General features: G+C 42.8%; 1 protein-coding gene across 1 annotated transcript in view; it reads right to left on the reverse strand.

Annotated features, from left to right (window-relative positions):
* Nucleotides 1-13,052, reverse strand: part of GDPD4 (glycerophosphodiester phosphodiesterase domain containing 4) — a gene marked incomplete at both ends in the record, with an annotated part of 58,050 nt that overhangs the window by 17,228 nt on the left and 27,770 nt on the right. The window contains one exon of the mRNA XM_080913081.1: nucleotides 344-494. Coding sequence (XP_080769207.1) covers nucleotides 344-494 — 151 coding nt within the window. The remainder of the gene's footprint in view (nucleotides 1-343; nucleotides 495-13,052) is intronic.

Genomic DNA, 13,052 nt, shown 5'->3' on the forward strand with positions numbered 1-13,052 from the left:
CAAGAATTCAAAAAAAAAAAATGTCTCCTAGTCTGTTTTATGCAGACTGTAGAATATTCAGACATGGCTAGGAAGGTGCCCTGTACATGGCAAACATACTGTCAAAGGCTGTGAGGTGCCGGCTAAAGCAAACAAAGAGGGCTGAGTTTGCAAGTTCATCATCAGCCTCTCTAGTGAATGCTCACCCACAGTACCCAGAAAATGTGGCAGCCCTGTTAGTAAGCTGGGGGAGACCCTGTAGGCTCTAACCTGTATTCACCCTTTGCCTTTATCTCCAGGTACAGGAACCTGAACAGAAGAGGGCTTCCCACAAGTTCACAGAAGCAGAGGATGTGAGTCCTACCTTTAAAAACCATTTGCCGGCATTCAGAGATGACAGGAAGGTCCAGTTGAAGCTGGAAGAGTGGTTATTAGCAGCTGCTGGGAAGACTTCTCTGATATTGGTTGTTCTAGTCAGATCATAGTCATGCATGAGGAAAGGCACACGATCATAGCTGCAGACAGGAGGGGCGAGAGGGGGAAGTACCTTGGATAAACCTAGCTACCATGGCAAAACTGACTCCCTAAAATCCTTCAGGGTGATGAGCCTTTTCATATTCCCTCTAATCTCAGCAAGGGACTAAATGCTGGTCATACATACAGATGTCACCATTTTCCTGCTTGGGAATCAATCTTTCATATTTATGTGTTTATATTGGTGATGCTGACAGAGTAGCTTTCTAATCAGAAGATTCCTGACACCAGGAAAACAGAAGTGTCACTAATGACCCAAGAGTATGGTGAATGGGAGTTGGTATGAGGCAGGGTCCCCAGGGCCATATTAAACATGTTTCCACATGGCTTTCCTGGGTTTCCAGAGCCTTTTCCCTCAAGGTAGCACCTGTCTCCCATTGCAGATAATCATAAAACAAATTGCCAGTTCCTCTACTTCCTAGTCACTTTGTAGAATCCCTGACTTTATGACCGTCTCTCTTTCTTATTACAACAATCACCAAGAGAATGCCCACAGTGGTCATGAGGTACTGAGGGCTGTTTAACTTGTCACAGCTATGAAATGGGACAAACTAAAGGGGGGAAAGTATTAGTCAAAGGAAAGCTGGGACTGCAGTATTCTACTTCTAAGAAAAGGGAAGCAAATTAACTAATCCATACCATTACACACGCTTTCTTCCGGTGAATAGTAGAGTTTTGTACAAGGGAGAACCCAGAGGGACCTAGCCATCTTACTGCAATGGGAAGAAAGATCAGAGTAGGGAAAGAAAGTTCAGTGTATTGGATAGAGTCCCATGGAGAATGGAGTTATGTAAAAACAAAGCAGACACTACACTTGATCCTAAAGAAGTTAGACTCCAAAGAACCAAATAACCCTATTAAAAATGGGTACAGAGCTAAACAAAGAATTCTCAACTGAGGAATACCAAATGGCCGAGAAGCACCTACAGAAATGTTCAACATCCTTAGTCATCAGGGAAATGCAAATAAAAACAACCCTGAGATTCTACCTCACACCAGTCAGAATGGCTAAGATCAGAAACTCAGGTGACAGCAGATGCTGGGGAGGATGTGGAGAAAGAAGAAGACTCCTTCATTGTTGATGGGATTGCAAACTGGTACAACCACTCTGGAAATTAGTCTGGCAGTTCCTCAGAAAATTGGACATAGTACTACCTGAGGTCCCAGATATACTCAAAAGATTTTTCCAAAATATAATAAGGACATATGTTCCACTATGTTCATAGCAGCTTTATTTATAATAGCCAGAAGCTGAAAAGAACCCAGATGTCCTTCAATAGAGAAATAGATACAGAAAATATGGTACATTTACACAATGAAGTACTACCCAGCTATTAAGAACAATGACTTCATGAAATTATTAGACAAATGAATGAAATTAGAAAATATTACCCTGAGTGAGGTAACCCAGAAACAAAAGAACGCACATGGCATGAACTCATTAATAAGTGGATATTAACTCAAAAGCTCAGAATACTCAAGATACAATTCACAAACCATATGAAGCTCGAGAAGAAGGAAGGCCAAAGTGTGGATGCTTCAGTCCTTCTTAGAAGGGGGAACAAAATACTCAAGGGAGGTAGAGATTTGGGAGGAAAAGAGGGGGGGAAGGGGAAAGGGGGGCAGGATCCAGTATGTAAGGAGACAGAGATGATATACAGAGGGTCAAGAATTTGAACTGAAATGTATAGCAATAGGGGTTGGGAAACTGGGGTACCCCAGCAAGTGTCAGATGCCAGGAAAGCAAGAGGCTCTCATGACCCAAGAGGGAAGAGATTAGATGAAATGCACAACACAGGGGAGGGAGAACTGTAGAGACCGTATCCAGGGGTTAGGCATGGCCTCCAGTTGGGGTATGGGTTCTGTCTAAAGGAAATACGGGCACAAAGTGTGGAGCAGAGACTGAAGGAAAGGCCATCCAGAGACAGCCCAGTCCAGGGATCCATCCCATATACAGACACCAAACCCAGACGCTACTGAGGATGCCAAGAAGTGCTTGCTGACAGGAGTTGGATATAGCTGTCTCCTGAGAGGCTCTACCAGAGCCTGACAAATACAGAGGAGGATGCTCACAGCCAACCGCTGGACTGAGCACGGGGACCCCAATGGAGGAGTTAGAGAAATGACTGAAGGACCTGAAGGGGTTTACAACCCCATAGGAAGAACAACAGCAACCAAAGAGACACCTTCCCCAAGAGCTCCCAGGGACTAAACTACCAACCAAAAGGTACACATGGAGGAACCCATGGCTCCGGCCACGTACACAGCAGAGGATGGCATTGTCTGGCATCAATAGTAGGAGAGGCCCTTGGTCCTGAGAAGGCTCCATTCCCCAGTGTAGGAGAATTCCAGGGTGGTGAGGTGGGAGTGGGTGGTGGGAGGGGGAGCACTTTCATAGAGGCAGGGAGAGGGGGAGAAGATAGGGAGTTTCAGAGGGGAAAATGGGAAAGAAGAGAACATTGGAAATGTAAATACATAAAATATCCAATTAAAAAAGCAGAACAGCTTCTGAGCAATCACACAGAGATCTTGAGTCTATGACTAAGTGCCAGTCTACACACAGGAAACTCTATGGAGCTTAGCAAGAACAGTGTGTGGGCTGGTGGCACAGCTGGGTGGTAAAGGCATCACCACCCAGCCTGACAACCTGAGTTCAATCCCCACAACCCACATGGTGAAAGGAGAAAACTGACTGGGTCCGTGCACATACATACATAAACATACAAGTAAATAAATGTAATAAAAAACCTTTTAGACAAACGACTTTCAAAAAAAGAAAAATTATCAGAATCTCCCAAATTGTAGAACTCACATGAGGTGTGAGTCAGTCCATCCCATCCAGCCAGAGAGGAGAGACCTCAATAATTGCACGGGTATTTAGAGATCTCAGAAAGCCATACCTTAGCGATAAAGATAACTTAGAACTACAACGATGTACATCCACTTAAGTACCTCCATAAGAGCTCTTAGGACAGCTTCCAGAGGATCAAACTAGTTAAAGGTACTTCTACTTCTTCTGTCTGCTACAAAAAGTCAACACTCTTTACCGGGGGACAACAAAACTAGCCCCCATCCATGTAAAATGACCAAGTCTAGCATGTAGTGAACCACTTAGTAGAGATGTAAAGGTGCAAGACTATATAAATACATGCCAGTGAGACACTTTGACAGAGGGAAAAGTGGATGGGATTAAACAAGGATGTTAGATAATATAGAATAACATTATAGATTCTGTAAGTTACATACAAAGTAAACATGAATATAAAATATGTATGTTGAGCCAACTTTGATGAGATTAAACACACAGGAAGCTGAGGCAGGAAATGTCTAGTTTAAACCTTTCGTACAGGTAGTGTGTGTGTGTGTGTGTGTGTGTGTGTGTGTGTGTGTGTGATATAAAGAAGAAATTTGAAACTCTGGTGATGAAAACTATAATAAGTTGAAAGAAAACTCTGCTGGATAAAATTTACAACTACGGCTGGGGAGTAGCCTGGTTGGTAAAGCGCTTGCTGTGTGAGCGTGTGAACCTAAGTTAAGATCCTTGGCACCCACATAAAACCTGGGCATAGCACACACTTGTAACTCAAGCACCACGCGGTGGAGACATGGAGATCCAGGGTCAGCAAGAGATTCGGTATGAGAGAGGGATGTAGAACTTCATAGAGGAAGGTGTGCCAATACCAGCTTCTGTTCTCCACAAGTGCCCACACAGATGGACTTCTACTACTGCCGCATACAAATACATAACAGGTCACTCAAAGCAGTGGATCTGAACATGAACAATACAAAGAAACATAGGACCCAGAAGCTCTGGCCCTCAGAGCCAGGAGAATGGCTTATCTTTCAGTTCCAGTCCCTGGGACTAGAAGCTAACTCTATATTTCCTGGCTCTTATTTTTGTTGCTGCCGTTTTGTTTTTCTTTTTTAATCAATTTATTTATGTTTTGTTTCTTGTAAGAGTGCCCTGTCTGCATGTACACCTGAATGCCAGGAGAAGGCATCAGATCCCTTTACAGATGGTTGTGAGCACACCATGTGTTTGCTGGGCCTTTGGAAGAGCAGCCAGTGATTATATAGTTGTCATGGTGACGGAAATATGATTGACAGATGGTAACGGGTAATGAATAAGTAAACATTGCTTATTTACTTATTTTTGAGGCTGGGTCTTGTAATGGACAGGCACAAGGGTGCATGCTACAGCAGGATTGTGCAGGTCAGAGGACAGCCTTTGAGACGCACTTCTCTCCCTCCAGCGTGGGCTATAGCTGTCAGCCCTGCTCTACCCTGGCCTGCTGAGCTGTCTAGCCAGCTCACTACTCAACTATTTGTGTTCCTTATATATTCTTGAGCATCTGACCCCAGTCAGATGCACAATTTGCAAATATTTTCTGCCTTTCTGTAGGTTATCTCCTCATCACAATGATTGCTTACTTTGCTGTGTGAAGGGTTTTCAGTTTTATACACAATTTGTTTGCTTTTAGTTTTATTTTCTATACTTTGAAGATCTTTCCCAAATCTGATCTCCTGAAACATATTTTCCTAAGTTTTCTTCCATGGTTTCCAATTACATTAAGTTTTTCAAAAAAAAAAAAAAAAACAAAAACAAAAAAAAAAACAAAAAAAGATGTTTATTATCTGTAAACTGAGTGTCACCCTAGCTCTACATAAACTGTCATTCTTAGATCCTATCTCTGAGCTTACCAGCTTGTGCTGTTTTCTATCAAATGAACATTTTGCATCTGGTTCTTTCGCTGAGCACAATGTCCTCAAAGTTCCTCACGTTGTAGCTTGTGTCAGAGCCTCTGTCCTTTACTCATGGCTGAATGTTTCGACATGTAAATGGGTCCTGCTGTTTGAATCCATTCATCCATCCATCCTGGTGTGTGTACCATTTCTACCTTTGTGCAGCTGTGAGTCATACCATAGTGGAATTCATATGTGATTTATTTTCATCTTGTTTACCAGCCTGTTTCCTATGGCAGCTGTAGAGCTCTGCCTTCTCTGGCCATGTGTGGAGGCTCAGCATTCTTACCCCTCCCCGTGTGTCTGCCAACCACCCTCGTCACAGCCATTGTGAGGGACACAAGGTTTTGCTGCACTGATTTGGATGTGCATAAAGTTGAGTCTTTAATCTATTTTGGGTTGTTTTTGCTAACTGGTGAGATGTGGGTATTGTTAGATTCTTCTGCATGGAGCTATTCAACTTCTCCAGCACTGTTGAAAAGGTTTCCTTTCTTCACTCTGTGTTCTCAGAATCTTTGCTGAAAATCAGATGGCTAAAGATAGACGTGTGCAGAATGTCTCTGGTGGTTCAATGTTCTCTGTGTGTTTTTATGCCAATACTGTGTTTTGTTGCTGTGCTGTTCTTGAGACAAGGTCTCTCTATGTAGTCCTGGATGTCCTTGAACTTGCTGTGTAAAGTAGAATGGTTTCAAATTCAGAGATTCTGCCTCTGCCTCTGCCTTTCCCTGTCTCCCTGTCTCCCTGTCTCCCTCTCTGTCCCTCCCTCCCTCTCCCTTCTCTACCTCTCCCCCACCCGTTTCTCTGCCTCTCTGTGCCGATGCCTCCTGAGTTCTGGGAACAAAACCATGTGTCACACACCTGGATATCCATGTTATTTTTATTACCATAGCATAGTAATAGATTTTGAAATTCCATAGTATAATTCCTTCTACTTTATTTTTTTCCTAGGTCTGTGAAAATTGTCAATGGAGTGTTGGGTATATGGGTGTTTTAATAGCCCAGAGTCTCCTGTTTCACAAATCTAGGGTATGTTTATGTTTTTGTGTCTTTTCCCTTTCTTCACCAATGTTTTAGAGAGTTTGGGGGGCAGAGACCTTTTGCATCTAGTATAAATGGAAATGTCTTCTTGGTTGTGTTCGTTTGTTTGAGAGAGGGTCTTTCTATGTAGTGCAAGGTGGCCTTGGACTCATGATTCTCCTTCCTCTGCCTTTCAAGGCTGGGATGAAAGTGTGTATTACCATGCCTAGTTCTTGATGGCATTCTTTCTTTTGAGTGTGTGTGTGTGTGCATTTGCACACACATGCTCAAACACACACACACACACACACACACACACGCACACACACACACACAAGCCATCCCATGCATTCCCATGTGGAGGGCAGAGGTTGGTGTCAAGCACCTTCCTCTGTATCTTTCCACCTTACTCTTGGAAATAGGGTCTCTTACAAACCTGGAGATCACCAACTAGCAGGACCGGCTAGCACTGGGGGATCTTTCTAACCCTGCTCCTCCAGAACCAGGGTTACAAATGTGTGATGCCGTGCCTTTTATTTGGGTGCTGGAAATTAAAATTTTGCTCTTCATGCTTGCACTATGATACCTGTGCCCATTCCGACCCCACCTCTCGGTTTCTACTATAACTGACCACTCACCAGCCACAGCAACACTACTATTGATTGAGTGTGGTGCTAGGGGCTCATGGCTGGACCAGGACCACACAAATACAAACACACTCTACACTCTCAGCCAGTGTCACAGATTTCTGTATGCTGAGTTTGTAGTTTGAAATTTTGTGGAAGATTTTTATAAAAGGTAGTTAGAAAAAATACATATGATTTCAATTTTAAAGAATGTGTTGGGACTTATTTTACGGCTTATTATATGATTTGTCTTAGAGAATGTGTTGTTAAGAATTTATGTTGTGAAGCTATTTGATGCCATGTTCTATAGATGTCGGTTAGGTACATTTGGAATTCAGCACAACTTAACTCTATCATTTCCTTATTGACTCTCTAGGTTATCATCCACTGCTAATAATACAAACTAGAACTCTCACTATTATGGTATTTGTGTCTATCTCTGCCTTTAGGTCTCTTAACATTTGTCTTATTATTTGGGTTTTGAGATATTGGATACACATATATCTAGAATGACTTCACCTTGCCTAATTAACTGTTTTATAATTACATAATAACCGTCTTGTCTTTTTTTACTGATTCTGATAGGAAAGTCCGTAGTCTTTGATCTAGTTATGGCAACTTGTTTGTTTCTTCAGGATGTCATTTAGAGTGTCTTATTCCATCCCTTCACCAATCTCAGTCTATGTGTGTCCTCAGAGGTGAAGTTCCTCATATAAGAATCCGGAGTTAGAGAGTACGCTGTCAGTACAGTCAGTCCATGTCTTTTACGGGACAATGAGTCCATCCACATTTATGGCCCTGGTGGAGCGCTGCCTACTGATCTGCTTCTCCAGACTTGTTCAGTTTATTTTCTTATTCACCCCAGGATCACCTGCTCAGGAACGGAATTACTCATGATGGGCTTGGCTCTCCCAGACTAGTGTCAGCATCCCCCCTTTCTCTACTTTCTGGCCCGGAATAAGCAGCCAGCTCTACTGTTCTCCCTGCTAACATGGACTGAATCCCCCACAACAGTGAGCCTCAAACCAAATCTTCCCTTCTCTGGGCTGTTGGGGCCAGGTATTGTCGGTGATGAGGAAAGCAGCTGATGCGTTCACTTTGGCTGTGGTCTTTTCCCTTTAATTCCTGGAACTCACACATACCTCCCCCGGTCCACAGGATGCATCTGTCTGTCCTGGGGACTCTGGGCACACGTGTTGAGTGATTAGTGGCCTCTGACTTTCCCAGTCCTGGATATTTGCTTCCTCCTGTGGATCTGGAAGTTTCTGCTTTCATCACTAACTTTCTGGAGAGTTCTGGATCCCTGTGGAATTACTAAATCCCTCTTGAAACCCAACAGCTTGGATATCTGCCCTTCTAGTTCTGTCCCGAAGCTGCGCAAGCGTTCCTACTGCTTTATAGTCTCTTTTTTAAAGGTAAATATCTTTATTAAAATTAACTTTTGAAAACAAGAATAATGACAGCATTGTTTCACAATTTTGCAGTCTTTTTCTGCTTGACAACAGAAGACAGCTGGGAGTCTCAGACCTGCTTGATCTGGCCATCGCTTTTGCCTTGAAGGCACCTGAGAAAGAAACACTCCCCTGAAGGATTTCAAGACCTTTGTAGGATCATTAACTACATGAAAATCACAGCAGCAATGGTGTCTCAGTAGACTACAGCCATGGAATCAGCATCAGGATGGCCACTCCTTCCCTGGCCAGCATGTTTAAGGGAACTTGAGCTCTTATTAATTCAATTGAACTCATGGCCTTATAGCTGAGCTACAGTGCCCTCTAGATCCCAAACTAGAATTACTGTTCTAGAAACAAGCTCTGGACTCAAAGCACCCTTCTACCTAATTCCCAAATACCTGAGATTACAGGCTTATACTCAAACTGTCCAAACATCAGTTTTCAAGTTGACTTTAAGATCGCTCTATTGCCAGTCAATATTACATAGTAGAAAAAACTTTTTTTGGTCAAGTTTTGTTCTAGAGATTGCAACATGTCATCTACAATCAGCACCAACACTGTAGTGTCTGGAGCTGACAAAACCTTTCTGTGCCCACGTGATGCCATTCACTGGTTCTTAGACTCTCTCTCATGAGAGTTGAAAGCCCAGAGCAGACCTGGCTGGTCTAAGGCTGCCAAGTCCTTCCACACTCCTGCCTGGTGCTGTCCAGGGAAGACAGAGCCTGGGCGTTTCCAGGAGCCAGTGAGCCACACTTGCAGACTTTAACAGGTTCCTGTTGACCTTGTGAAGATGAACCCACGGGACAAGTATGTTCTCTTCAAACAGTGCACTCTTGGAGGCTGGCTTCCTGGCTCTGAAGAGGCTCCTTCTCAGGTTCCTCTTCACACACACACAAAACAGCAATCATCTCCAACTTAAAGGCTTTATTTGACACAAAATACAATGTGGCTGTGGGAATACCAAACTCCAAAGACAAAGGAAAGAAAAAGGACCATGGTTCTATGTAATTTATAATTAACAGGAAGTCACTAATCAAGTAGCTAACGGATAAGCTTTCCCGGAGAGTCTTTCCTAATGTTCATACCTTTGGAATTCCCGCTCTGTTGTCCTGCAGACGCATCTGCCTCGTTTTGAGCCATTGAGCGACGCAGTGGAAATGAAACGCGTGGTTGCAGACTCCCCATGCCAGCACACACTCTTCGGAAGCAGCTGATGCCTGGTTGGCTGGACATTCGAGACAAAGATCCATAATGTGGTTCCTGCAGATGACAGTTATCAACCACAGTATCCCAGGCCCAGGGGCTACTACATTCCACTTTTTAACTTCATAGCGCTTCTCGTGTGGCAGGGGGTATCCACATCCACCGCTGCCGCCATTTTGGAAACACACTTTATCTTCTCTTTTCTACTCCATTACGGTTTCAAATAGACGGTTTCTGAGTTCTTCTTTCCTTTGTTGCTCTCCATCTCCTAGAATTTTAACGACTCACTGTATTATTTTCAGCTCAACTAAGCTTTATTTAAAAAAAGAAAAAAAAAATGCTTCATCTCTGTCAAGTTTCTCCGAGTACTGAATCATTGTATTTTCTTTTGAAAGTCGTTAAAACGTCTTAAATTCACTATCAAGGACTACTAGTTACATTTGTTTACCTCCTGGTACCTTATTTCATCTGCCGGGTGAGCTTACAGTTCCATGGGCTCTTGGTGTTCACTGGTGTGTGATGTGCTTGCTTTAGTTTTTGAACTCTGGCTTTGTGCTTACTTTTCTAGAAAGTCTATGTAGCAAGCAGCCTACGTAGATTCTCTTTGTCTATAGTAATTTGCAGTCACGTGTGCTGGAGTCGCTGCAGGAGCACTGCCACTGTTTCAGCACTAGAGGGTGATGCAAGCCCACACTTACTTCAAACCCCAGATGCTAATTTGTTCTTGACATGAGCTAGAGACTTATCTAAACTTCTGCCCTCGGAAAAACCTCACCCACAGTCACCAGGAGGTATTCAGACCCTGAAGACTCTGCCCTCTCTGGATAAAAGCACCGTGGAGGGACCAGCCCAGGACTCTATGCCATCTTATATAGGGCCACCAAAACTGCAACACTGTCACACAGCTGACAGACAGCCAAGAATTGAGGTCCACGCTGTTGTTGACTGACTACTGCTACCTCATGGCCAGAGACTGCTGCGATCAGTCATGGGCAACACTAGGTAAGAAAATAAAAAAACAATAAGCCAGGGTTGTTCTAGAGAGGCTTTCCACAGGCAGGCCTGAGGACAGAGAGTGTTAGGTTTCTGCCAGTGTTAGGTTTCATACACCCAAAATTAATCTCCAAGGCAAAGGCCTGTGCTTGTTACCACATCCTCTCCCCAACATAGTCTTGCTACCCAAGGTTGGGATAGCGTTAAGGTACTCCATCCCACCTTATGGTCCAGCCTTTGAGACTCACCTCTGGCAGTGCATCTATCTCTGCTCCAGTATTTGCAGATGGACCCCTCAACATCTGCCCTGTCAACAGTGATGTGTACTCAAATGCTAATCTAAATTATAACTGAGTTTTCCATCAGGACCTGCACAGCTCCCAGGGTGTATCCAGGCCTACACTACAGTTGCTGGTGAATCAAGCCAGAAGACAATTCTATCCGATTGGAATATAGCTCTAGGGAAATTCTAAAATCTCCATCTGTGAGGACTAGCCTAGGCATGCCTGTGCTGACCAAGGGTTGGGAATAGGTAGCAAGGAAGTCTTTGGCTGCCAAGGTGTACTTGAGTCTTACAGCCACTGGGACCTGCACTGGTCTGGGTGTTTGGTTGTGGTAGTGAATAAGGCCAACCCAAGGCTGATGATCGACTAGGTCAAAACTTGAGTCTGTCCTGCTAATTCTGAGGCCTTTTTGCTTGAGGCTCTAGCATAACTAGAGGCTCTAAGAGCTCAGCTGTGTAGGAGTTTAGTTTCTACCTGATACAGGTCTTCTCCAAAGTAGGCCAAGTACTATGGAAGCTTTTGTGCTCTGCTCCCAGAAAGTAGAATGCTGCTTTCTTCTCTGCTCATCAGCATTGGGAGAGATTTGGTAGGGGTGATCCTGCAGCTTGTTAACGCAGTTCTAGTAGCTCAACATGAGTGTTGGTCTGAGGACAGGGTTTATGGGACCCTGACAGGCCTGACACTGGATTTGAAGTCTAAGTCCTGGACTTGATTTTCCTCCTCCCATCACTCCTTCCCTCTCACGCTTCTTAGAATTGAAGGACGGCTACCTGGCAATTCTTTTCCTCCTGCTTCTTCAGTGAGTCCTTCCTTATTGTTTGACTGAAACCAGACAGTATGGTCTCTTACCTGGCATTCTTAGCTCTTATAAATGAATTAGCTGTTCAAAAGGGTATGTCTATGGTAAGATTATCATTGGGGGGTTTGACTCAGATTTGCCATCTTGTTTTCCCCTAAGACATCCATATAGACGAGTAATATTAGTATTGCTCATATCTTCCTAATGTCTAGTGAAGCTGAAAATATTTACACTTATGAACTTGTTACCTGTATAACTTCTACTATAAAATACCTATATATGCCTTTTTGCAAACTGTCTAAGTGGTTCATTTATTTTTTAACAATACTTTGCATTGTAATGTTTTTTCTTTTTATTCTTTGAATTTATTTTTTCTAGCCTTGCATACATGAGTATTATACTGACATCATTTCTAATACTTTCTATCCCTGCTCCAACTCCTGTTATGCGCCCTTATGCTTGAATTCATAACCTCTCCTTCTATAAACATTATTGACATATAAAAATAAACAAGCTAAGTCTGTTTAGTATTGTTCATGTGTGCATGTGTGTAGGGACCAGCTGGGGTTGGATGACATATCAAAAAGCTTGTCCCTGGAGAAAACTGATTCTCCCACTAGCAGTGACCACTGATTACCTACAGATAGGTTGGACCAAAAAGCTACAAAAAGTAAACAAATGAAGTTATAATTCTGAAATATAAAACAAGACTAAGAAGACAAACAACGAAGGCAATAAACTGATGGCTATCAACACATACTTTCTAATAATAATTTTAAATATTAATAGCTTTAATTCTCCAACCAAAAGATCAAAAGTTAGATGAACGGATTGAGAAACAAAAATCTATATTTTTGTTATATATATAAGAAACTCCTTTTACCTTCAAGAATCAGTATCATCTTAGAGTGGAAGTTTATGGTTGGGATATCCCAAACAAATAGAACCGTGAAGCAAGGATCTGTACCCTAACGTGTGACCAAAATAAATCTGAAGAATTAAAGAAGCACACTTCATTCTGACCAGGGAAACAATCAACCAGAAAGACATTACAGTTCTAAACATAATATGTACCAGACCCTGGCACACCCAGTTTTATTAAAAACGTACTAGTGTACCCCAAGATAAAGTTAGTATCAGTAACTAACTCAGCAACAGCAGTGATTTCAAGTTAGGAACAGTAGGTGATTTCAGTACACCACTTCCTCCAACATACTGGTCATCAAGACAAAACATCAACAGAGAAAAATAGGAATTAAGTGGTATCAAAATCAAGTGGACTGAACAATTACAATTTGGAACTTTGGTTTCTTTAGAAAACACAGAAATATAAGAATGTGTTTTCATTTTAATCCCAGGTATGGGGCTGCGGGGCTGTTTTGGATCCACAACAGCTGGCTATGATTCGCCTCATCTCTTT

Source organism: Micromys minutus, assembly GCF_963924665.1.
Source record: "Micromys minutus genome assembly, chromosome: 2".
Classification (NCBI taxonomy): Eukaryota; Metazoa; Chordata; class Mammalia; order Rodentia; family Muridae; genus Micromys; species Micromys minutus.